At 39.6% G+C, this 27,985-nt stretch overlaps 1 protein-coding gene across 1 annotated transcript; it reads right to left on the reverse strand.

The window, feature by feature from the left end:
- Window positions 1–1,167: 1,167 nt before the first annotated feature.
- On the reverse strand, window positions 1,168–27,392 carry npdc1a (neural proliferation, differentiation and control, 1a). Its single transcript, XM_028601797.1, has 9 exons — window positions 27,065–27,392; window positions 16,465–16,614; window positions 4,796–4,909; window positions 3,781–4,014; window positions 3,239–3,305; window positions 2,907–2,997; window positions 2,674–2,753; window positions 2,409–2,508; window positions 1,168–2,243 (listed from the first exon to the last, which is right to left on the reverse strand). The coding sequence occupies exons 1-9, from the start codon at window positions 27,168–27,170 to the stop codon at window positions 2,172–2,174; spliced, it is 1,014 nt and encodes a 337-aa protein (XP_028457598.1). The 5' UTR covers window positions 27,171–27,392; the 3' UTR covers window positions 1,168–2,171.
- Between the last annotated feature and the right edge of the window lie 593 nt (window positions 27,393–27,985).

Genomic DNA, 27,985 nt, shown 5'->3' on the forward strand with positions numbered 1-27,985 from the left:
GGCTCTGCCTTTGATACCCACCTTTACATACCCTCCTCCTCCCACCCAGGTTTTTATCTGAGGGCCAATGGCTGCCTCCCTTCCACTGTCCACCGGCACAAAGGGCTTTTAACGGCCTTTGGCATGTGGCTCAATGAGGACAGGAGTCTGACCCATCCCCTCCCAACATACCCACATACACAAAACCCACATGGAGGTACACAGAAGCTTTCCCTCTCTTAGTCATTTGTGTCCTGAAGGCAAAACGAGGTTGAACAGGATCAACAAACACCCGACAGTCAGCAACAGCTTGAGGCAAAGATATGGGGTTCTATTTGCACCAAAATTATGTCACATGTCGACAGAACATGTGATGAAACATTTGTTTGTCTATTCAACTTTAAACTGTACTTTAGTTGTTACAAAACTACTTTGACAATTTGACTGTCTATGTTGATTGCTCAGCTGAACATTTGTCTGAGTCAATCCAATTTTAAACTGTACTTCTGTTGTCTTGTTGCACTCCCTGTCATTTGTTTGCGTTGTTATTGTCATCCTGATGTGTCGTCTGACTGGCGTCTGTTTTTTCAAACAAGCTAAGACAAAACCACAGCCACTTCCGTATGACATAAGCTTCAACACAGCGATTTTAAGAATCATATTTGGTTTCTTGGCAAGACCCGCCAAGAAACCAATCGCCCGCCCCGATTGCTTGAGGTCAAAGCGCTTGAGTGCTATGCAGGGCAGGTCTTGCTAAGAAAGCAAGTGGGATTCATAGTAATGCTGCGTCGAAGATTTCTAGATCGGAACGATATTCATAACAACAGAGAGTGCAACAAGACAACAGAAGTACTGTTTAAAGTTGAATTGACAGACAAATGTTTTGTCAGACGTTCAGCTGACATAGACAGTGCGTGTGTGTTCATCAAAACAGTAAAGGCTTATAGCGCTGCACAATGACTTGCTGATTCGGCAAGTCAAAATCTACATTTAATGCATCTGACTTAATTTTGTAAAAAATAAATAAATAAATAAAACAGCAATGTCCAACGTTTGGACCTTTGTTGCATCTCTCGCCCTCATTTCCTGTCATTTCACACACAATAAAGGCATTAAATGTCCAGAAAAAAAAGATTTTTAAATCTTATTATTGAGCGTATACAATGACAAGCGGAAAAGGAAACAAAGTCATTTTCACATGTGGTAAAAACTTTTTTTTTTTCAATCCTTGGTCTGCATGTACAAATATCTATAAAAAGTGAACACATTCACTCTTTGTATGTACATTTTGCAGCACGAGGTTAACTTGGGACCGACAAGAGGACAGAGAGGAAAGAGAGACGATACAAGATAGTGATATTTACCACCTACACATCCACCAGTATAGTCCGTCACCTTCATTTCGTTTAAGTGCTCATAAATCGCTTTTACTGTACATTTCTCCTCCAGCAGCAGGATGCATACATACAAGAGGCCGAATGATTCATCAAAGCATTGCTATGATTCAAACACAGTACAGTCAAACCATGCAAACAGACATCATCAAGTACTTCATTTTCATTTTCATATATTGTATATTTATATTCTATAATCTTAAAATCTTTATGTGCAGCTTATATGACAAGGAATAAAATGAGGAACACCAGCGGTAACATTTCCAATGCTTCTTGTGTTGTGCTAGGGAGTTTTTACAGAGGTATCAGAGATCTGATTTAAACATTTCCTGGGTATCTGTTAGGAAAGTGGTGTGGTCACTACCTATGCATGACAAAACAAGGGAGGGCACCAATTTCTATGTCTGTGTGTTGTACACATGTCTGCTATTGTATCACATTCTTTGGAAATAGCTGCAGAAATGAAGGAAAGTAACACAAGTGGAGGAGAAAATCTTAACTTAAGAGGTTAACATTAAACAGGGTCTAACCCACTGAAAACCTTATGTTAAAAGAAAGGAACGCTCCAAATAAGTGACAGAAATAAATTAATAAGGAATCCAACATTTGTAGTATTAAAAGCCGTTCTCGGGGTAGATATAGTAAAGGGCCGACAAGAAAACAATCATTTTTATCACCTCCTCTGCCAGGATCCTCCGTTTCTATGCATGCAGTGTGAGATTAAGTGGTTTCTTCCAGAGAAGTGGCTTGTATGCCTGTGTGTATATATATATATGTTTGGTGTAAAGTGTTCAGCATTCACTTGTGATTCCCCTGATAATGTAAAGTCGAGTCATCAAACAGAGGGTTCTTCACTTCCATCTCTCCAGTCTGTCAAGGATGGAAGAAAATTGATTTTTAGTAATTAAACATCAGAAATAATTAGTTGTGTGTGTGTGTGTGTGTGTGTGTGTGTGTGTGTGTGTGTGTGTGTGTGTGTGTGTGTGTGTGTGTGTGTGTGTGTGTGTGTGTGTGTGTGTGTGTGTGTCTACCCACCGGTGCAAGTCCAGGGCACTCGTATACTGTGAAGTCTCCTCCCACTTCCTCCTCATCTGATGTGACCTCGGTGTCAAGGACTTTCTGCTCTGGTTTGTTACTGATGGTTAAAAAAAAAAAGAAAAAATAGTCGAAAAGCAAAGAGGTGATAAGGTCAGATGATGTGGTTGAAAATGTTAAGTCTGCACTAAGAGAGAGAAGAAAAAAGGGAAAATTGAGGGAGTGGCAGAGAAAGTGTAGAACAAAAAACAAAAACAAAACCTACTTTCCCATTGAGAGCATCTGCTGTTTCTGATGTTGGTAGTGGTACATTTGAGCACTTTGGGCCAGAGTCTTATCTCCGATCTGAAGACACAACACAAGAAGGAAGTGTGTGGATGACACATACGAAAACACTTCAGTGCACAATCACGTTGTGTGGTTACTGCAGGAGAAGAGGTGACATATGAAAACAAAGCAAGCTCTAACAATAGCAGTTAGGTGAAGCCATGCGCTTACCGAGGAACCGTTGGCTGTGGCAGGGGGCACGCCTGCCCCTCCGAAAGCAGGGTAGTCCACCTTCTGAGCCATACGCGATTCTTTCTGCAACCTGTAGGAGGGCATCGTGAATCGGAGTTTCCTGCAATACTGAGGGCTGTTTCCTGCATCTGGCATTAAACCATCCTTACACCTAAGCTCACAGATCTTATGACATAACTTGGTTTATTATGCAATGGAATCTCACTAATACAAACTGAGAATGGTCTTTGCATTGTATTTAATTTGGTTTGCAAAAAGACAAAATTTAGCTTTCTCTTGCATTACTTATGGATTCAGGTGTTCAGACTTACTTTATGTAACAGACGGTTGCCAGGATCACTGCCCCAGCGCCCACCACCACGAACAGCGAGATCATAACTTCAAGTTCAAACACAAGAAAGAGGACAATAAAAGGGGAATAGAGCATGTTTAGGATTATGTAAGGAGCTGAGACATTTTTTATAGGTGCTAAATATAATTATATCTTATCTTATTTGCGAATTATGAGTTGTTATGATCATCTTGGGTAAAATGATACATAACAAACACGAGAAGCAATAAACACACTGGGATGAAAGGAATTAACTTTTCTCTTTTAGGACAAATGTAGAACAAAAGTGATAAAATCTTACTGCCAGGCAGCATACACCAAACTGCTTAACAAGAAGTGAGGCTGAAAAAATTACCCACATTTTAACAACATGTAATTGAATTAAATTTCTATCAATCGTCTGTTTATATCAGTATCTCGTACCAGCAATACATTCTCTACCATCAGGCTTTCACTTACTGGGTGCAATAAAACCTTCTGACCTGTGCCGAGAAAAAAAAAAAAAAAAAAAATCATACTCACTGACAATAATGTTGTCATTTTTGGATGCTGGCACAGCTATAGGACCGGTGCGGCCCGCCACTCCAGTGGCCCTGGGCTGGGGGGTTGGTGTGTCAGGAAGGGCAGAAACTACAGGGCGGGGGGCCGTAGTGGGAGCATGCACGTTTTCTACTGAGATACGATCCTGGCTTTTCGGTTTTTGTTTGGAGGAATCTGTCTTGATGTTTTTAACATCTGTTTGGGAGGTGATGGCAGCTGGAGAGATTGAGGAAGACACAAACAGAGACAGTAGTCATAATCAAAGGCTACCATGAGGGAAACTACACAATATCTGATGGAGATTATCCTCAATTAGAGGGCATGCAGGGGAAAAAAATAAGTCCTGAATCACTCAAAAAATTCTATACTAGAAGAAGTTGAAGTAAATCACACAACTCAAAACAGAAAGTGATATGTTTGTTACCTTTACAGTTATATATTTCTGTTTTAAAGATTGCTCTCAGGGCTCTTAAACGTGGGGTATACCCGCCGCAGCCGATCTGTCGTGCGCAAATGTGACGTCATGGGAGCGCCGTAACTGTTTATACTCGCACGTGGGGGTCGCGACACTAGTTGCAGTCTTCTCCTGAACAGAGGTGTCGCTAATGAGCAAAGGCTAACGACTTTGCTATTTTCTACGCACTAGAAGAAGAAGAAAAAGGTAAACAACGGCAGAACTGGCAGCAGCATTGACGTCAATGTTTCTATTTGATTCGATGACCTACTTCGTACTTCGGATCAAGCCTTTCATTCACCATGAAAGAACTCATCTTAACCCAGTAAGTTTACCAGAGAGACTTGCAGTCACTCTGAGAGTCCTGGCATCCGGTTGTCCTCGAACTCGTCCATGCTTCCTGTTTCCGCTTTGTCATGCGCCGGTGAAAAAAATAAGAGTCCTGCCCGACCTCTGGTCGCGCACTTAAAATCTTGGCGCGCGAGATATACGTCATTTTGACGCATGCCAGGTCGTCTGCGGCGACTGTAAAAAGGCCCTTACCAGGATGTTTGGAGTGCTTTTTTGGTGGTCTAATCTCTGTCACTTCCTGTTTTTCGATGACGGAGTGAAGGTAATCAATCTCTTCATCCACGTCAGGGTAGAATGTCACTTTACCTAAAGAACCGAAAAGATTCAAAATTTTACTGATTAACTTAAACATACATTACAACACAGTGACACAAACGGCTTCTTAATATAAACAAAGAACCAATCAGTTAGTAACCACTGACAGTAACTTCATATGCATCATTAAAAAAAAAAAAACTTTTATATAGTTATAATAGTTGCAGATCACTAATCAACAGATCAGCTCAAATTGTCTTAGTTGTTGTCCCTAGTCATATCCCGTTAGCTTGAGGTTGGGCTTTTCTAGGTCTGAAAAAACAACATTTTGCAGCTTGTCCACTTACATGACTGTAGGTAATGTTTAACTATTGCATGTAAGAAAGGTAGAGACTGAGAGCCCATGCATATGGTTTAGGCATGGGGTTTTTCGGGGTCTTGTCTCTGAAGTGCTGAATGGGGAGTGTGCCCATGACTGTTGTTGGTTTGTTGACCGATAAAAAAAAGAGACAATACTAAACTGTTGTTAACAGCCCTTGAGGCCAGACAGTGAGCCACATTCCTACAGTGCTGCTGAGGTCTCCAGGGCGACCAGGGACGATAGTTTGTGTGTGGCCGGGGGAGGAAGCACTGCAGGGGGCCGGGGCAATCACCCAAACATTGGCTTCACTGGGCTTCAGTTGCTACATTCACAATAGGTCCCATAGCTCACTTCTAATTGGCGGTGATCAAAGTGCAATTTCCCTCTATAAAGTTACCCTGCAATATATCAAATATCAAATTATAGGTATAGGTATTATAGGTCGAGGCGGCAAGTCATGACAACAGAAGTTGAGAATACAAGAAGCGCAAAAATGCTGAAGGTGCTTGCATAAGAAAAGCTGTTTTTGCAGATCACGCAAGATCATGCTATCATTCATTCAGCATCCCGGACTAATACATGTACAGTTGTTTTGTATACATAACATCCATGAAGAAACCAGTGCGGGAAAATAAATTCAAAGTGCCGATAAATCTATCGAAACAAATGCGTTATTACACATTTTTACAACCACCTACATTACATTAATGATTACAGTGTCACTTTCGCTCCAGAAGGCTGGCCATCTGGCTGAGCTAATGTGTATGATATGACATGCTAGCACTTTCACTGCCTGATTTGTTATTTTCTTACCCTCCTCCACTAATGGCCATTTAGTGCACTCCATAGCAGGTTTCTGTGGAGGCGGGATGCACCATCTGTACTTTGCAGGTGGCTGAGAGCTCCAACCGTGCCCGTGTGCTTGCCAGGAGCATGTGGTTATACAGGTTTAAATTTTAGAGGAGATTTAAAAAAGAAAAGATGAGCCATTTATTGGTTGTATTTCTAAAGTGTAGATTAATTTAAAATATGCAGGGAAATCGTTAAAAATGGATGAGCAGTAATTATTTCTAGGGATAAACGTCAGGCCCCATCTAGGCTGATAAGTCACCTAAAAAAAAAGGTCATTGTGTGTGTGTATGTGTGTGGTTTGTCACACACTGACTAAGCATGCACACCTCTCCTTGTGTAAGAGTTTTGTCACCGGCTTGATAATGACCCATAACCTCTTGAGAGGCACCCAGGGGGCAGTTGGGTACAACAAACAAACACTAAACCGCTCAACAGGGATTGAGGTTCACACACATCTGTGCCGTTCTATTTTCCCACTTAAAAAACATTCACATTTCTTCCTCCCCCAAACCACATGCATGCACACACACTCTCCCTTCCTGCCCCCCTTGTCCTTGTTTAAAAACTCTAAATTGGTAGCCAGGTTGGTTCGGTGGGTGGAGCGGGCGCACATGTGCTGAGAGGTTTGTGCCTCGACGCAGAGGATCAGGGTTCGAATCCAACCTGTGACGATTTCCTGCATGTCTTCCCCCTCTCTCTCCCCTTTCTCACCTAGCTGTCCTGTCAAATTAAAAGGCGGAAAAGCCCCAAAAAATTATCTTTAAAAAAATAAATAAAAAATCTAAAAATTGGACAGATTTCACAGATCTTGTCAGATATTGTTTATTTCCTAATTTGTGGCCAACATTTGTGTGGAAATTGCTAAATTTACTGTGACGTAATTATACAGTATATCCTAACAATAGAAAAAAGAAAACCTTACATCTGAAGAATTGAAATCCTTTCAGATGACCCTATTTTTCTTTATATTTTGCACCAAAATGTGCCGTGACAGAAATGCCATATAAACCAGGCAAAAATATCCATCATCCATCTTTTATATGGTTGATATTGTGTCAATCAACTCCAAATAATTGCAGTGCCACAACAAAGAACTTTCTTGATTTTAAATCATCACACTACCAGTTTGACGCATCACCATGTTGAGTTCTTCGAAGAAGGGCAAGTTGTAAGTGTTTACAGCGCCTCCCCCTCACAGTGAGCATGTCCTCAGTCCTGTCCATAGATTATTGATTTATACAAAGTGTGTCCTGCTGCCCTCTAGTGGGACATTTCATTTGTGGAGTATGTAGAAGGAAGAGAGAAGGGAGACTACAGGTCTGACTGATAGTTCTTTCTCAAATTCTCTTTACTGCATTGACATCAAAGAAAATACTAAAGATCTTCCAGATCTTTCTATTTCTCTGCTCTTTCCACAGTATTTGGAGGAAATATCTAATAGACAGTTAAAAGGAAACAGACCAAAAAGGACACAGTTTAAACAGAAACTCGGATCTACTTTTTTTTTAGGTAGTTTTAAGTACGAGGGAGTGGCGCACAGCTAAAATGTAAATTTGCCCATGAAATCTAAAGTTGGTAAGGTAGTGCACCTTTTAATTGTGGCAGCGAGTCGCAAAGTTAGTCTACTCCGGAGCTTCTTGTAAATAGAGGAAATCTGTTACAATGTTAACCTTCAGTAAACAGTCCCACCTGTCTGCCTTTCAAATCTTTCAACAGATTTCTGCATTTTGATGCTCTGGCTGAACATCACACAATGCATTTACAATACGAGACTGTTTCCAATTGTAATAATTCACAGCAAATGTGAGTGTGAAGCTATTTGACAGCTTAATCTAAGTGTAATAATGGTATATGTGAAATGGTGGGATTAACATCAACAACCATAAATCTTACATAACACAGTAGTGATATCAGATGGTGATGCCATTCATTTTAACAGGTTGAATGCAGTGCACCTTGTTAGCAACGTACTTTATCACGGATAGGGTGTAAAACAATGTTTATTTCATGGTTAGTGAACTAAAACCAAAACCGTAATTTGGCTCTATCAGTTCAGTGACCTAACTTCATGTTACCAAAGTAAACTGCTACAGGATATTTGTTCATGTTGCGTGACGCTGAGCCGCTACAACAGGCATTTTAGATACAGTTTTTTAACTGTGCTGTTGTATATTAAATAATAAAAGCATATATACATGCCTAAACAAAAATGGGGATACAGAGCTACAGGAAGAGAGAAAGAGATAGTCTGTACACCGGGCTACATGGATACAGACCTGCCTTTGGCACATAAACAATTAAACTGCTGTCTGTGTGGCTTCTGAACAAAAGGACATGGCTTCGAGGCATACTGTATGTTTACCAATGGCAGCGCACGCCTCCATGTCAAATACAAGCAGGTCCTACTTCCAATAAAAAGTGCTACATGCCTCACTTGTTCACCTATCATGCACTTTCATCCTCTCGGAGTTAGGTATGTGAAATATTAGAAATTTTTGATTCCATCCAGGAGGATTTTTATGTTACCGTTTTGTTGTTTTTATAACATGAAAAAATGCTACTGTGCCTTATGTTTTTTTAAATCCAGGATGTTTTCAATGTTCTGATATACTGTAACAATATGTATTTTGCTTTGTTTGTCTTGTGTTGGACTGTCTTCACTACGGTGATGACTAATGGGGATCCTTAATAAACAATATCCAGAGGTTACAACAGCAGAATAACCTCAAATTCCTGCAATGTACAGGCAGTGAAACTGACCAACAAGTGCAAGGCCACAGATGCTAATAATTGTATGACAGAGGTAGTGAAGTGCAGATATAATAATTTTGAACACAAGATATGAGATAAGAGCCATGACATTACAGGGAAGAGAGCTAAACACAAGCCCTGCCTTCAATAATTATTTAGTAGAGTAATGCTGCAGTCTTACGTTTTCTTTGACAATCGATTGATTTCATTCGAAAATAATACATTTAGTACCTATGAAGATGCAGTCAAAAGGTCAAAGCATATTGTGAATATTATTGTGAATGTGCAAGTCTGTAATGTTTGATAACTAGACTGTATAAAATGGCTAATGGACAAAAAATATCCATTAGTCCCAATTACTTGACAGTCCTATTAAACAGCCAACAGAGGCAGTGTACAGGCCATGGTGGGGTATTCGGGGGTGAAGCAGCCTTATAGCAGTAGCTATAGTAGCCTGACGAGGTAGAGTCCCGGGTGGTGTAAAACAAGGGTATCCTGGATCAACTGCACTGCTTCAGTCTCTTTTATTCTAAGGATGCATCCTGCCACAGACATTGAATTTCTTTCTGACACTCATAAAATCTCAGCATCTAATTGTCACAAAACATGTAACTTTAAAATAAGTGCTTTATGTTATTGTGTAGCAAAGCAGAAGAAAAAGCAGAAAAACAGTAGGAAAGCTGAAAATTCAACCACGCTGCAGAGCCAGTGAGTCAGCTTGATGGTGATGAGGAGATGTGCTTTGTAAGACTGAAGTTTAATAAATTTAATTGGAAGAACAAATGGGTCCATTTTCTGATGCAAACTGTGCTTGCTGACAAAACAAAGGTTTAGTCACAAGTGTATATGTGTGCGAGTGAGAAAAGAAAAGAAAAGAGAGAGAACGTAGTGACTTATACTGTGGGTGCAGGCAAATCGTGCGTCAGAATCAAATGTTTTGACAATGTGTTGTTTCCATGGTTTGGCAAGTGCACAAAACTTTTAGATAAGCAGTTGTTTAGTCCTGAAAATAGAGATGGTCCAATACCATTTTTTGCTTCCCGATACCGATTCCGATACCTGAAATTGCGTATCAGCCGATACCGAGTACCGATCCGATACCAGTGTGTCATATATTTTATTATGTTTTAACAACTGTATACTGCTATCCCTGTATGGATGTGATATGATTTCTATCTTTGTTGTCGGTCTGGCTCAGGTTAAACTCTTTGTGAAACATGAACAAACACAAACAATGAATGCCACAGAACTTTCTTTTACTATCCAGTTTGACAGTCAGTTATAAATGAAAAAGAACATAAATAAACTACTTTAACATAGATTTTCTTTAGGGCTTTATTACGTGGTATCAGATCGTGCATAAACTCCAGTACTTCCCGATACCGATACTAGCGTTTTAGGAGCCGATACCGATACCGATACCAGTATCGGTATCGGTACATCTCTACCTGAAAACACAGCCATCATATTTCCTCTGAAGTGACAGCAGAGTGACTTCTGAAGTGTAATTTGCAGCGTGTAATGCTGCCAAACTACCAAGGCAACAGCTAGACTGCAGCTCTTTATTGTGTTTTGATGCATTAAGAGATGTGCGCTGCCCCTGACAAACCAAATAAACCAAACATGGAATATCAAGGAGAGTAAAATTAAAGTCATTTCATCTGTTCATGTCAACATTTTGTGTGTGTGTCTGTGTGTGTATGTATGCATGCAAGTGTGAAAAAGAGACAGAGTTGGTCTCCCATGCGGATCACGGTGATCTTTTGGGGGTTTATGTAACCACCAGGGAGCTTAAGCTGAGGCCTATGGTGTGCTGGAACACCACACAAACAACATCATCACATATGAGATACAATCCAAAATCCAGATACTATTAACTGGTCAGGTTGTATTATCATATCAGTGTGCTGCAAAAAGAAAAACATCCTCTCTTCTTCTGCATGATGGGACCTTTCTCTCCAATACATCCTCACACTCATCTCCTTCTCATGTTTACTTCTCTCTCTAATGCTGCCGCCAATAATTTGAGCCAAGTTTGTATCCTCTACTGCCCCATCTAAATTATTAATCCTGCAGAGAACACACACACACACACACACACACACACACACACACACACACACACACACACACACACACACACACACACACACACACACACACACACACACACACACACACACACACACACACACACACACACACACACACACACACACACACACACACACACACACACACACACACACACACACACACAATGTTTTGTCTCTAATTTCTGCTGCACCGTCTTGAAACACGGTGTGCGTGCCAGCAGTGCGATGTCATGCCATGGAAATCTGAAAAATAAGATTTATTTCCGCAGCTTGGCTCTTTCATTGAATTACATTAGATTCTGTGATGGAGATGAAGGGCAACGGAGAGAGAGAAAGAGAGAGAGGTATGTCATCTAAGTGATTAAAGCCGGCAGTGCGGGGGCGGTGAGTGAGCGTGTGCGCGCGCATGTGTGTGTGTGTGTGTGTGTGTTGCAGACACAGCAGGGGCAGTGGCGGATTATACAGTGTAAACAGAGGTTTAGACCGCACCGTAGTTGTCATAGATATAGATGGGAGAAGGAGGGAGAGCGAGGACCAAAACAAGAACGAAGAGAGAAGAGAAATGGACAAGAAGGGAGTGAATTGAGAGGAGATACATGAGCTACTAAAAGGGAAGAGGAATAAAGAGATTAAAGTTAGATTGACAGGGGAGGAGAAGGAGAGCACAGAATCAATAGGCAACGGAGAGAAAGAGGTGGAGTGGAAGAGAGTTGTGGGCAACAGGATGCAGAGATCAACTGAAACTAAAAGAGGCAGTGACAAAGAACGGCAGTGAGTCAGTCAGTACATTTACATGCACTCTTGTCGTAACGGTCATTTAAAGCAGTGTTCCCCAACCACCGGTCCGCGGGTCATTTGGTACTAGGCCGCACAGAAAAAATTAAATAACATTATTTCCGTTTAATTGATTATCAGAGTCTGAAAGATGTTTTATATTGAAAAATGACCTGATTCTCTCCCGTCTCTCGTGACGGCACATGTCACGTGATATTTACTGCTCAATGAAGCCCACAAACTTGCTAAAAAATGAGTAAACAAATGTCTTTGCAGAGCTTTTTTGCTCAGGGGAAAAGGCCTGCCGAGGAGGAGACAGAAGAGGAGCCTACAACGTCAAAGAAAAAGAAATTTAACAGACAATACCAGCAGTCCTACTTAAAATACGGATTTATCGCAACAGGTGATTCTCATGTGCCAAGCCCGCTCTGCATAATATGTGGCGACAAGATAGCAAATGAGGCAATGAAGACTTCAAAACTTATTCTGCACATGGAGACCCAGCACCCCGATTTTCTGCCAAGACAGCAATCAAAACAAAATCAAAGATTACACTGGACATAAGGAACGCACTTTGGGTATCACTGTATCACTGTGATACAACAGTATACTGTTTCACTATATATATATATATATATATAAATATAAATATAAATATAAATACATACACACACATACACACTATTAGATATTTGTCTTTGTGTATATATACAGTACAGGCCAAAAGTTTGGACACACCTTCTCATTCAATGTGTTTTCTTTATTTGCATGACTATTTACATTGTAGATTCTCACTGAAGGCATCAAAACTATGAATGAACACATATGGAATTATGTACTTAACAAAAAAGTGTGAAATAACTGAAAACATGTCTTATATTTTAGATTCTTCAAAGTAGCCACCCTTTGCTTTTTTTGATAACTCTGCAAACCCTTGGTGTTCTCTCAATGAGCTTCATGAGGTAGTCACCTGAAATGGTTTTCACTTCACAGGTGTGCTTTGTCAGGGTTAATTAGTGGAATTTCTTCCCTTATTAATAAAAAAGCAAAGGGTGGCTACTTTGAAGAATCTAAAATATAAGAAATGTGTTCACACTTTTTTGTTAAGTACATAATTCCATATGTGTTCATTCATAGTTTTGATGCCTTCAGGGAGAATCTACAATGTAAATAGTCATGAAAATAAAAAGGAAACGCATTGAATGAGAAAGTGTATCCAAACTTTTGGCCTGTTGTGTGTGTGTGTGTGTGTATATATATATATATATATATATATATATATATATATATATATATATATATATATATATATATATATATATATATATATATATATATATATATATATATATACACACACACACACACACACAGTGGGGGAAATAAGTATTTGACCCCTTGCTGATTTTGCAGGTTTGCCCACTTACAAAGAATGCAAAAATCTACAATTTTAATCATATGTACATTCTAACAGTGAAGACAGAATCCCAAAGAAAATTCCAGAAAATCACATCATATGAATTTATTAAAATTGATAACCATCTGATGAGGAAAAACAAGTATTTGACCCCCTGGACAAACAGCAAGTATTCTGGCTCCTACAAGCCAGTTAGTCTTTCTTTAAGACACAGCCCCAATCCGAACCAATTATCTACATCAAATACACATCACAGAAGGTGATGTGGTCAGATGAGACCAAAATAGAACTTTTTGGCCTCAACTCAACTCGTCGTGTTTGGAGGGCAAAGAACACCGAGTACAACCCAAAGAACACCATCCCCACCGTCAAGCATGGTGGTGGCAACATCATGCTTTGGGGGTGCTTTTCAGCCAAGGGGACGGGACAACTCCATCGTATTGAGGGGAGGATGGACGGGGCCATGTATCGTGGAATTCTGGACCGACATCTCCTTCCCTCAGTGAGAGAGCTGAAGATGGGTCGAGGATGGGTGTTTCAGCACGACAACGACACTAAGCACACCGCCAAAGCAACAAAAGAGTGGCTGAAGAAGAAGCACATCAATGTTCTGGAGTGGCCTAGCCAGTCTCCAGACCTGAATCCGATTGAAAATCTTTGGAGGGAGCTTAAAATTCGAGTTGCCAGGCGACAACCTCGGAACCTGAATGATTTGTGCGAAATGCGAAATGTGCACAAACCTTGTCACCAACTATAAAAACCGTTTGACATCTGTGCTGGCCAATAATGGCTTTTCTACAAAATATTAACATGCTGTTTGTCCAGGGGGTCAAATACTTGTTTTTCCTCATCAGATGGTTATCAATTTTAATAAATTCATATGATGTGATTTTCTGGAATTTTCTTTGGGATTATGTCTTTCACTGTTAGAATGTACATATGATTAAAATTGTAGATTTTTGCATTCTTTGTAAGTGGGCAAACCTGCAAAATCAGCAAGGGGTCAAATACTTATTTCCCCCACTGTATGTATGTATGTATGTATGTGTATATATATATATATATATATATATATATATATATATATATATATATATATATATATATATATATATACATACACACACACATACACACATATACATATACACATAAATATATATACATACATACATACATACATACATATACATATACACATAAATATATATACATAGATACATATACACATACATATACTATTAGATATTTGTTTTCATGATGGTCGTATCATTTATCATTTATTTTGTCGTGTTTATCCGCCACACTTTGAAGATCTGTCTGTGAAAATATGTCTTACATGAAACCGGTCCGTGGCGCAAAAAAGGTTGGGGGCCGCTGATTTAAAGCTTAAAGTGGCTATACCCATTGACTTATATAAGGCTATACCCGTAACTTCCAGTTTGTGTTGATTCTAGTGGCCGTTTTGGACCAAAGTGGTAGTGTTTTTACCACATCAGCTGTCGTAAAGGTCTTTTCTTTACAGCGCTGTATTGCCCACTGTAGATTACTTAGTTTTAGCGTTACCGGGACGTCATATAGTCTCGACGAAAGTTTTGCTCAGACAGAAAATCATTCATTTACAATAAGAGAATACGTTATAGATGCATCATTGCGTCATTTACTTTACTATTTATTTTTGTGGCGACTTTTTACTTTTACTCCTTACATTTTAACAAGAATATCAGTACTTTCTACTCCTTACATTTTAGAAAATTTGCTCGTTACTTTAGTTTTGTACAAAAGGTCGTCTATCAGGAGTGATTGTGAGTGCATGTTGGAAAATAGCGGACACGCGCCTCACACACGGAGAAAAAAGTGAGAGAAAAGAAAGTGTGTCCTTGAGAACTGTAAGTCGTATAACTTATGTTGTCAGTTAATGTAAGCCTGTTGTTGTATTGGTCTATAGTTCTTGCAAATTTAAAAGTAAGTTAGCTAGTGATTTTGTTGTTTGTGTTCTTCACCTGTTAGCTAGGTTGCACGTTGCTTGATCTTAATAAAGCATCAAAAGAGAGAAGTTGTCTCTGTCCGTGTTTTAACAGATACATCTGGGGCGAAGTTGGAAACCAGAATCAGCTTAAAATACAGTCCTAATCTAGTCGACTAATCGATTAGTTGATTTAATTGACAGAGCTGTGCGCTTTGAGAGGTGGTTAAGACTAGAAAAGCACAATATAAATGTAGTTAATTAACTAATCTGTAAAACTGAGTTCCTCCACAATTAATCCTGCAAAAGCACCACTTTAAATCTTGTGTTTACCATAAATGTGCTCAGAAGTTTCTTGGAAATAAGTAATTAAACATGAATAAGCATAAAAAATGACTAATCAACTAAAGAAATCTTTGTCGACTAAGACCAAAACGACCGATTAGTCGACTAATCGACTAAGAGGTGGCAGCCCTAGAAACTAGATCTGTGAATTCTCACAGAATCACACAATTCATATCTTGCTACTCAGTCAGAATCTTATTAACCTGGAGTCCCAGTCTCTGTCACAATAATCATATGTCACATATGTGATGTTTTAGGCCTATTGGCAGACGTCCATTTAAAATGTAGGCAATAGCTTAAAAAGAGCCTTTTTTCCATGTCTACTGAAGTTTCTCAGGTTGCACTCTAGTAACATTTGTGTGGTCCAGGTAGCTTTGCATAAAAAATCATTCGCAAGGCTACTTTTACTTTTATACTTGTACTTACCTGTACTTTGTTACTTTTACTTGAGTAAAGAAGTTAAATCAGTACTTCTACTTTTATCAGAGTATTTTTAACACAAGTATCTGTACTTCTACTTGAGTACGGGAAGTGAGTACTTTTGCCATCTCTGGGCTGGATGTATCGTGAGCTAAACCGGGTATCGCTGTCTCTATGTCACGAGCCAAAGCATTAAGAGATTGTTGTAGCAACTCATCAGATGGAACATTATACAGTTTCAGAAACATTTAAAAGTTACATATAGTCACTTTAAGCAGGTTGTAATTAGTCAGTATATCCATCTTCAATTTACTCTTGTCAAGCCTAATCTTTTCTGTTTTCATTTGGGAAACAGACACTAGTCATAAAAATATGACTGTTTGTGGAATTATTTTTTTCTCCATTAATTGCTTGGTCTATGAAAGGTGGTGTCTTCTCTGACTTCCTTTCTTTCTGTATCAGTTCAGTTCACCAAGGGGAACCAACCTCACCTGAAGTAGTAAACACGTGAAAAGTTTAGGTTTCACCTTTTAATGCGATCAAATGAAAATGAGCTTGTGTGTGCGTAGTGAATGCAAAGCTGCATGAGTGTGTTTGTGAGTGAAATGTTTGTATATTTCATACCATGCTGATGGTGTCTATTCCTCACCAGGCAGCGTCCTTCTTCATTCTCCTCCAATGGGGAGAGGCAGGGGCCACATTGTGAGGAGCCAGGCCTACAGAAGTGGCGTCCCTCTTTGGCACAGTCTATAGGATGGGGGCACTTACTGCCAGCTGGGTGAGAGAGAGAGAGTGACAACAACAGTTTCATTAGTATCCCAACCACATTGCTGTGATGCAGAAATTATGCTTTTAATGAGGCAGTTAACTAACAGTCTTTGTGCAGAAAGAAGTACTATAAAAAATACTGTCAATAAGAGATGCTTCAACTTTACAACCAACACTTAGTGGATGTGTCAGCTCTTCGGCTCCATTCAGATATGAAACAACTGCCCTTGAATAGAGCGTCTGCTGATGTCACTTTGTTTTTGAAAATAGTTTTTAGCGTTTGCGGTGACCTCTTCACAGCTTACATGTGGGCGAGGTTTGCCAGATAGGACAAGAATGTTTGGACAGTTAGAAAAGTACATTTTGAATCATTTTCTGCATTTCGCAATATGGTGGGCCCCACCTGTTTGACAATCCGAGTCAGGGTAAACCAAAGTAAAGAGTGATTTACAGCGGCTCCCTCACAGATCTGCCCACAATCAGGTTAGATAACCACTTGGCCTGATTACTGCCCGTTTCAAACAAAAAGAGAACTCACACACACACACACACACACACACACACACACACACACACACACACACACACACACACACACACACACACACACACACACACACACACACACACACACACACACACACACACACACACACACACACACACACACACACACACACACACACACACACACACACACACACACACACACACACACACACACACACACACACACACACACACACACACGGTGTGTTTGGTAGCAGAGGGCAGGTGGAGCACTGGGGCGCTATCAGATAATGAGCCCGGCAGAGCTACACAGCGGGCCAGCTAAAGGTGAACAGCACAGTGGGTGTTGATACTGACATAACAGACTGGAGGTGATATAAGGGGGGAAGAGAGTGGATGAACCTGGATCTTTTTGAGGGAGAATGGGTTTTATATGTCAGAGTTGTTCCAGTCTATAGGTGACAGATAAGTGTTGTTAAAAAAAGGTTTGAGCTTGAGCCATACTGAAAACCCTTTGTTTTTTGTTTTGCAACAAGAGTGCAGTCGTTCCTCTTTACTTAACTTGATTTTTTTTTTTTTTTTAAATTGCTACGTAAGAGAAGAAAATTACACATGACAGCTGATCGCTGAGGGGGAAGTCTCAATGACCTCCATGGCAACGAGGCCAGTAACATCAGGAAAGATGTGTTACTGAAGGAGCGCATGTGCAGACAGGGAGTGTTGCAGAGTTGAAGAGCAGATAGAAGATGGGCGGGGGACTGGCAGTTGTATCTGTGTACACATTTATGGAAGCATACATTAATCAATACATTTAAAAAAAAAAAATTATTAGATTAGATTTACCAATTCAACTGTTGTACACAATACCTGTTGCTAAATATGGATGAAAACTGTAATTTTCCCAATTTGAGATCAATAAAGTTTATCTAATCTAAGTCTAAGTCTATCTAATCAAATGTAATTAAATCTGACAGAAATCCTAAAACCATTGTTTAACTAAAAGAAAAAAAAAAATAGTATATTGCTAAAATTAGCAAAACCCACATTACTGGAAACTAAAGCTTTAAAAAAATAATAATGCAAATCTCGATCTTTCAACATAACAAGTGTGCAAACACTACGGATCGCTAAACAAATAAGGCAAACACATTACACACCCATGCAAACACACACACAATATGACAAGTCTATACATCATCACAACCCCAAAGGGAAACGGACACACACATCCACATCTTGTCACGACTGGTCTGCCTCAGGGAGTGAGCAGTGGAGTGTGTAATCTGAGAAGCTTGGTTTTTTGTTTATGTCAAAGACACAGAAAGAGCTGAAGGATTGGGATGTTTGTGAAACATCTGTGGCTGAGGGCCAATGGTTTATTCACCGTTGTATTTATGGGTAAAAAGCTTATTAACTGCCATAAATCCCATTGCCACAACACACACTAGCATGCAGGTAGACAACTCCCTAAGCGTTTTTGATCGTTGGTTGTTGTTTCAAGTCACGCTCTGTCTTTTCCCACGGCTTGGCAACAACTCCGTCACCTCTACGTTTATTTGATGCCTCAACTGCTCTGCCCCGTTGCCAAGTTATTCCACATCCCTGTGAGTCTGACTCAGGTGCCGAACCCCCTCATTCCTGATTTCACCAAAGATCGTTCACCTGGCAAAAACGCATCCGATAATCTCTCACTTAAATGTCATTTGGACCAAAGTGGCCCGGGCTGTTTAAACTGGATCCATATCAAAATACTTCATCAAGTATTAGGTTAAATCCAAAGTTATGTATTGGGAGATCTCCCCTTTGTTGGAGGAATTGGTTGGAAAAGGGAATTGTCACACTGGGGGATCTGTATCTCGGTGGCATATTCAAATCCTTTGAGGATGTGGTACAGCAATTTGGAATCCCTAGGTTTTGATTTTTTAGATATTTGCAACTTCGCCATCGGTTAGTGGGGATTTTTGGATACAGTTCTTCAGCCCCAAAAAGCACCAGAATGTTTAGATACGGTATTGTTGAAATATAGAAAATGTCATGAGGCTTCTGGGTATTATTTTATGCTTATGCAGAATCTGGGGGATGGAGCTTGGTCAGCTCTCAAGAAGACATGGGAAATGGATCTGAATATTACACTGGATGATGAGGAGTGGGACAGAATCTGTAGAAATATTAAAACTGTCACGCAATGTGAGGGTGCACCTTATTCAGTTCAAGATTATGGACAACGTTAAAAGATCAAACTGTCTCTTTGTCAGCGTCAGTCTTTTCAAAGAGATTCTTTGTACAGAAGCAATAATTAGTCATGTATTACATTTATTCACTGCATTATGAAGTGCTTTCATTTTCACAGATTTTTTTTTTTTTTTAAGAAAAGAGATGGACAAATGCTTTAGTCACACTTTATTTTTTTTAATTTTTTTTTAAACATACACATGTGCCATCCTTTAAATGTGAGACAGTCAGTAGTGAGAAGAGCTCTGCAGTAAATGTGTCTGTAGTAAAAGGAAGATACACCTACGCCTCAGAATCACAGGAGTGTGTATTGAGATATTGGTGCAATAGTGTAGCAATGATCCATCGCAAGACACTGTATCTCAGTGGATTGCTGAATCATTTAATAGATTTGTCCCAACCCTACAAATCATGCACAAAAGAAGACAATTTGCAAATCCTGGCACATAAATGAATCACTGGTATCTAAGACAAAAAAGGAAGAGGTTTTTAAACCCTGTTATGAAAGTGATAAAGCAATGCCCTCTATATTAAAAAAATAAAATCAGCAGTCTTTATTATCATGAAGCTAGCATCTCAGCACCACTGGCCAGCATTTCATCTGTTATTCATCACGTTGGAAGTTAATATGGTGGAACCTATTGCAGTCACATGAATGCAGAGAATGATTCTCCTCACACACAAGCACCTATATACACAAACACACACCCAGACACAAACGGCAAGAACTGCATTCATTACCATTCACCAAACATTTGCATGACATCCTTTTTGTTCTAACCACGATAATATGATTTTGGTGCACCAGAAGATTTAATCATTATAATTTTACCAAACTCACAAATTACACTTTTTCCCCCCAAACACAGCTGAACCAATGAAGATGCTCATCACTGATAATTATGACAAAGCAGCTCAAATCTATCTACCAGCATAACAAAAGGAGCCACAGAAGTGAATGTGAAGTTGCCATAGGAGGGTGGCCTTGCACCAACATGCCTCCCACACAGTGTTGTTGCTAATTAGAGAGCTCAATCAAGGAGACAGGGGAAGAGAAGTACAAAACAAGGAGACCTGTCCTGCAGTACATCAAGGCGCTCGGTATCGGCAAAGACAGTGAAAAAACATTATGTAACTCAAGGATTCAGAAAGTAGACCTTGGAACGAGTGAAAAATGAATTTCCTAACCATCTGCTGCTGCTGTTGCCAGGCTGTGTGCTCAGCAGCAGCTCTGCCATGAAGAACTGACCAAACCAAGGCATTCTCACACAGCCTGATAAACACCTACACACTCACACAGAGACACACTGGCAAGCAAGGGCACACTCTCATGTCACCGTTGCTCCTTCAGGCTGTTCTACAGATACAATACAACAAATGCCACCCAATCTGTAATTGTGTGTGCATGTGAGAAAGATTTAGAGAGGAAGTAGTAAATGGGTAGGCCAGAAGGGTCATACGCTCCCATTGTGTGCGTTTCCTGACCTTCTGATAGCAGACAGGAAGTGAGACAAACACTCCAAAATCAAGTGGAAACTTAAGAGCTCTGCTTGGTGCTCTTCACTTGATATGTAACCACACTGTTTATGTCCACATGGATAAAGTGTGTGTATGCATGCCCGTGTTTGTGTATGGCCTTTTGTGTAACCATGCTGTTACGTTCCTGTTTATTCACCATGCCTCACTTCCAAATGACAAAAACAAACAGATGCCAAGCAGCCTGTTTCTACTGCTTTGTTTTCATTGGCATTAGCTGAGACAAACACTGCTATTGTATGCTGGGAGTTATAGAATTTAGGCAATAGACCTTTTTCTCGGCAGACATGTTGACATGTCATAGTAGGAGTAGCACAGGTGTATTCAAAACCCATTAATGATGGCTGCATTCCACTTAGGAGAGGCCCTGGTATTGTGCATGCTGACTCACTGAAATAGCTTCCTGGGACACTTGATGGTATTAAGCCATTGATAAGGTTATCAATTTCAGCTGTGCGTTTCCTACTATGACAAGTCAAAATGTCTGCGGTGAAAAAGGTCCATATGATATCAGGTTTTCCCTGCCATTATAAGGTTTAGGTGTTGCACCAAGCTGTGTTGGGCAGAAGTTTTGTCTTTAAGCTTTTTGGGTGTTATTTATTTATGATCTGATTTAGGGGTGTAAGAAAAAAAAACGATACACTTGAGTATCGCGATATTTTATTTTTGCAATACTGTATCGATTTTCAAAAAGGCAATATCGATTTTTTTTTTTAACGTTAAAAAATATTCATGGTAAGACAGTGGTTCACGTTTATGTTGTGGTTAAACCCCCCCTACTGCTAGATGGCAATGCTGAGACGCACCACTAGTGTCCTTGCCTAACAGTGCCTAACAGTGCTGACTTTTTGCTAGAAGCTAACAATGTAGCTAATGACTGAACTTTGGCCTACTTTAGCATATAAACATTAGCTCACTAAGAACCTGGGAACCACAATACCAAACTGTTAGATTTTCTGTGTACTGAATTGTTTACTTAAAGTAAACTTCTTTGACTTTTATGAACATCATGTCTTTTTTTAAATATTAGTTTTCTAAAATTATACTTTAAAAAAAATCCCAATATATCGCCTTACGCACAGTATCGAAATATATCGCAATATACTGAAACCCATGTATCGTGATTCGTATCGCCAGATTCTTGCCAATACACAGCCCTAATCTGCTCTAGCTTTTCCAACGTTTCAGACACAGATATGGTAATAATAACGGTCCAAAATTATGTGAAAAAAAAGACTCAAAACTACAATAAAGGGACACAAACTGACTAAGAGACGCCAAATGACCACAGAGACCCAAAACAACCTCAAAGAAAACAAAAATGACCAAAAAGAGACAAAATCCCACAAAGAGACACTAAATGTATGGGCAAATTGCATTTCTTTTGAATTGATAGACATCACATTTTCTCGAGGAATGACTCCTAAACCCCCCTCCAAATACGCGCACCTAAGTTTTCCACAAAGCTAGGGAAAACACTGGATATGCTATGTAAGCCATTAGACAATATAAATGTCAGAGATGTTGTCATACTGATTATACAGTGGCCGCTATCCTTTTTTACCTCTGGCCAAGCATCATCTACTCAATCCAAGTGTACAAATACGGGATATGTTGGATAGAAACGCAGTTAAACGATTTTGGAATATTTCCGGTAAAAACTTAATGGACTCGTAGCTGTCTTAATAAAAAAAATGTTTGCATCAATTTGATCAAGTGTCATGCTTTTTTAGGGATCCATTTTAATAATGAATTAGCCAAAAACTAAATGTTCAGTGAGTTTCTTATGTAAAAACAGGTTCACAATAGATTTTCCAGAAAAAGGTCAATATCACGAATTGATATAGTGATATAAAATGGCATATACTATAATACCGGATTTTTCCATATTGCAATATACACAATATCCAATATGTTTTAACAATATTCATTTAATAACACACAAAACATTTTACGATCAGCAACGTTAAAAGAAAGTATTAAGGAGTTCAAATAATGGTGCCCAGATGTTAACAGATTTAACAAAACGTGTGAAAATAAGCATGTATGATAGACTGAAATGAGAACGGAGGATATAGAAAGAAAATACTGCATGTTGTGCTTGCTTAGCTACTTCAACGATAAAGAACAGCGTATTATAACAAAAATTAGCACATTTTGTTCCTTGTTCCGCAGCTTTGCGTAGCCAGGGCATTAAAAACTGAAATTTTGTTAGGTCTAAGTCTTTACCAACAAAGCGGAAAAAGCTGCTTCATCAACTTAAATAGGTTCTCAGAAAACTGTGTCAGAAAAACCCTGAAAACTGCTTACCTTATCAGTTTCAGTATACTAGTGTATGGGAGGTGTTAGGTTCCCACCACAATCGGATACCGTGACTACACGTAACATTTCTTGCCACGCTTGGTGGAAAATGGAGCATGACTTAGCGCCGGTTTAACACACACAGACACATCATAATGCTGAGGGAAGAAATACAGTGGATGTGGTTACGTGAGTTGAGACATAAAAGGCAAAAAGGATGTAAATCAAAAAAAGTCAAAGAATGTCATCCTCAATGTAATTCAACTTTGTAGAAGGTGGAACAAGTGTTTGTTTTTCGCCTCTCGTGGTGCATGTCTCTACGGTCTTATCTCTCCCTCTGTCTGCCATTTGTCTTTTCTGTTGCAGTTCCTTCTGCCATGTCAGACAATGACGAGTCTAACCCATTACATGGGGGGATAATTACTGTGGAAATATCATTAGAGTGGAGCAGAGCAGAACACCCCGCAGCAAACAGAACACAGTTAAAGGGATTTAAATACAATGGCAGCTAGTATGTGGCAAATAAAAGCTTCCTGATACAGTAATTTTTCCATTTTCTTTTTTATGGTCATCATGTTTGTGGGCCACTGGCTGGTCCAGTTGTTTGAATAGTCGGTTATGCAAAAATACAATTTTAAGAGAGCGGATTCAGTTCAGAGTATTTCTTTAATTGGATTGACCAATGTAAACAATTAGCCCAAATTGATTGGGCTGATTTGGTTCACAATAGCAAACCTTTTAATTTTTTTATTTTACCCACTGTCATGTTATCAAAAACAGACACATTGGGTTGATAAAGACACAACTGTTGGTATGGTTAGGAGTAGAACTAAGACTGAATGAGCATAGTGTGTTTCATTCCAGCTAAACTGCCGACTATGGCTTCATCTGGCTTGGTTTGGTCTGGAAGTGCTCTGTAAGTTGATTAATTGTAGCCCTCTCATTTCCTGAAGAGGTCTGGTAGCAACAAATTCTCACATGAAGAAGCCGAAGATCAGGCAGAGAGAAAGAGAGAGAGAGAGAGAGAGAGAGAGAGAGAGAGAGAGAGAGAGAGAGAGAGAGAGAGAGAGAGAGAGAGAAAGAAAGAAAGAAAGAAAGAAAGAGAGCACAGTGGCTTGAAGAAGCTACCACAGCAAAGCCTTGGCTGACCACTTTTTTTTTTTCCGAAGACCACAATGGGGCAAATCAATATCTTTCCTGGCTGTTGCATAATGTAAGTATGATGGTTATCACCCAATAATTGGGTGGTTCTTCCCCCCTTCTCTCACTGATGAACGCCGCTAATGTCAAAGACCACACAAGCTACCAAACAGATCCACTTTAAACCCGAGGGAGCACTTGTTAGCTCTAAACTGCATATTCTAAATTACCTCCTGGAAGCACTGAATATCAAATCAAGGAATAAAAAAAATTGAGATTTGGGGATTTCCCATCAAAACCTTTTAGAGATTCTATTATTATTGGCAAATCAGACCAAATGTCATCAAACCAATACCTGGTCTTTTAATAGCATACAAACATAAGTGAAAAATACATTTAATCTCCAGTCATATGAGGATACAAATCATTATGTATGAACCCTGTCATATTTTAAGTGGCATCTCACATGGCTGTGTGTGTGTGTGTGTGTGTGTGTGTGTGTGTGTGTGTGTGTGTGTGTGTGTGTGTGTGTGTGTGTGTGTGTGTGTGTGTCGTTCCCCTTGACTTTTCATTGCTCTCAATCCCTACTACAACTTACGCAGATGACTAATTTTGCCACAGGGCATAACAAGGTGATTGAAAAACACTGCAGCCAGTGGCTGTGTGTATGTGTGTGTGACACTGAAGACATTAATCGTTAAAGATTAATCCTGGTGGAAGAAAAGGCCGGAGGCAGTGTCTCAGTTCTATGTGGGTTTGGTGAATGACAAACCTGGCATTTAAACGTGGCAGCACAACAATGATCAAGCTGAATTCGAATATTGACAAGTAAAGATGATGTTTCTATAGGAAAATTTGCTAAAATTAGAGCAGCAAGAACATGCAAATAAAATCAGTTAAAAAAAAAAAAAAAAAAAAGAGAGACATTCTGCTGTTAATTCAACATGCCTCACTTAGCCTGAATTATACAACAAATTCTGCATGTTAAAAAGGTAATTAATTCTGTATCTTTGCCAGCAGACTAGACATAATTCATGCAATCAATTGGGTTTATGGAGAGATTTTGGATTACTTCCATCAAAAGAACCGAATGTTCTGTGAAAGCTTCCTGGCATATTTACACGTGATGATGTGTCGATGTGTTGCTGAATCAGCCACCTGATTATTATGCCCTTCATGCTGTTGTCACATGCAAAATCACCCTGAAACCTGACTCACTGATTACTCTGAATGTGCTTTTTTGAGGTTCCGTAGATGTCTCCAACATTTTCAACGGTCTTTAATAAAGTACCATTTACTTTAAAAAGATATGACTACAATAGAATTCCTGTGCAGCTACATTATGCAATCTGCTGTAATTACTTACTTCACCGTGGAGTGAACTATATGTTATTTCAATACAACATTCTCAAACAATAGCTCACATACTGACACACTGTCACACATTGTTACCAACAAGCGGCGTTCAATTACAACAGGTGTTGAAAATACATCTGACTAGAAAGATCCTACGACAGCAGGCACCAAGCATTCCTTTCTGAACATGTAAAACAAGAGACACATCGGAGGCAACAGTACTGACAGCTTTGTCTGCCTCTCCATCTTGTCCAAAATGATGATTTTATTCTGACACTGGAAAACTTCACTAGTGTTTTTCCATGCAGTTTTGTTTTTTAGCACTTGAGAGAGAATCAATAATATTTGCATTGGTTGAATTAAGACGAAAAGCGGAAAATCGTCACACTTTACAAATTTACCCTACAGGGAGAAAAACAACACTGACACTGCGTCACATCCTCCCCATCCTCTTTGTCTTGCACAAGCAAAATTAAGCTACACATACTTTTGATTTTATGCACAGACTTTAGTGAACTGGAGTGAACCATGCCATGGATAGGTCTGTTAAATTTTGGTTCCAAAATACATATTTAAGTCTATAAATTCACGCAAGCCTGTGTCCAAGTCAAGGCAGTAAATGTTCAGTGTGAGGGCAGTGTGTAAGTGTGTGTGTGTGTGTCTAAAATAAAGGCTAAAGATTACGTGTGCGTCCAGCTGTTGGTTCTCCCACAGGGTTTCAGTGTTAAAAGCTCAGAAGGAGATTATCTCCCCTGCACACATCAACAGCAATCATCACTTTGTGGAGACCCATTATACACACACACACACACACACACACACACACACACACACACACACACACACACACACACACACACACACACACGTGTATACTTCCAATATCTAAAACAGTTTATAATCAACAATTTAAAAGCAGCTCTATATCACAGTATTAAAATATTCTTATGTCTATTTTCACATGGATCTCACATTAAATTGGACCAACTCCTTTACATTTGGGCTAGATTAGTGTAGCCTAATATTAACAAAATAAAAATCTGTGAGCATACAAGGAAATCAGTAACCCAACAGGGAAGGGAATCTGTATTTTTCCTTCTTTCCTTGTGCTCTTCTGTCACCCACTCAGGGGCACAAAACTAACACCTAAACAACAATACAAAAGTAAGTAAAAACACACGTGTCTCACTAAAACGCTCTACTCGGTGGGTTTAAAATTCCTCTTCAGATAAAAAGCCCCCTGTCTTGGTGTTTGTCACGAGCTCATCGGTTAAAGATGCCCCGGTAACGGTGAGACAGACAAATGAGCTTACACTTTCGAGGGTAATTGGTTTGTCTGGTGCTGGCTCTGTGTTTGTAACGTGTGTTGTTGTGTATTTACCTGGAAGGCTAGCACTGACAGGGACGACACAGATAAGGACCGTGGCGAGTAGCAGCAGCGAGGCCCGGCGCAGGCGTCCGTTCCGCGGGCTGGAGAGCAGCAGCATCCTTGGGGTCTTCTCGGGGACGGAGAACCGCAAACGGGGACGGAGTTTGTTGTCATTTCCCCATCACTTCTGTTTGATGTTGATATTTTGTTTTCATTCGACAAAGCTTCAGCGCAGAGTAACGTTACACACAGCGATAAGCAGAGCAGGTAGAACCGGGACGCAGTCTGTGACACACTGCGTACAGTAATCCGTGGCAGTGCTAAAGATAGCAGAGCTTCAGGGAGGAGGGGGGGGGTGGGTGTGTGCGTGCGTGTGTTTGACATGCTGCCTTCACGGTCTCTTCGTAATCTCCTAAATGAAAAAAAGACTTCACCTAGCAGACTTGTGTTCTTTTTTTTTATATAATTATGCGGTCAGAGACTGGCATGGCAATCCATTATCATGGATTTTTTTTTTTTTTTTAACATTCTCAAAGTCAAAGTTTTGATTTAATGTGATTGAAAGATAAAGTAGAGTTGGTCCTTTCCTGTGGTTTCCTGTTTGTTTCCACTAAAAAATAACAAAACAACTATTTTATTTAAAAAATCACGCTGTTCTTTAGTGGGAGGAGTTTGTTCAGTTCTTGTATGGACGCAAGTATTATGACAAACTTTGTCATACAAAGCTATCCCCAAGACAACTGTGCAAACTCCATCCACTGAAAAAGACCACAGAAAAAGCTTGTGAGCTTGAGTGTTACTTTTGTTGTTGTTGTTGTTGGTCAAAGTACTGTGTCCAAGGTAAAGAATAGACTGTTACCAACATGAAGCAAATGAGCTGAGAATCTTATTGTAGGATGCCATTCAATTTGCGGTTAATAGGCAATCTATTCA

Source organism: Perca flavescens, chromosome 16 (assembly GCF_004354835.1).
Source record: "Perca flavescens isolate YP-PL-M2 chromosome 16, PFLA_1.0, whole genome shotgun sequence".
Classification (NCBI taxonomy): domain Eukaryota; kingdom Metazoa; phylum Chordata; class Actinopteri; order Perciformes; family Percidae; genus Perca; species Perca flavescens.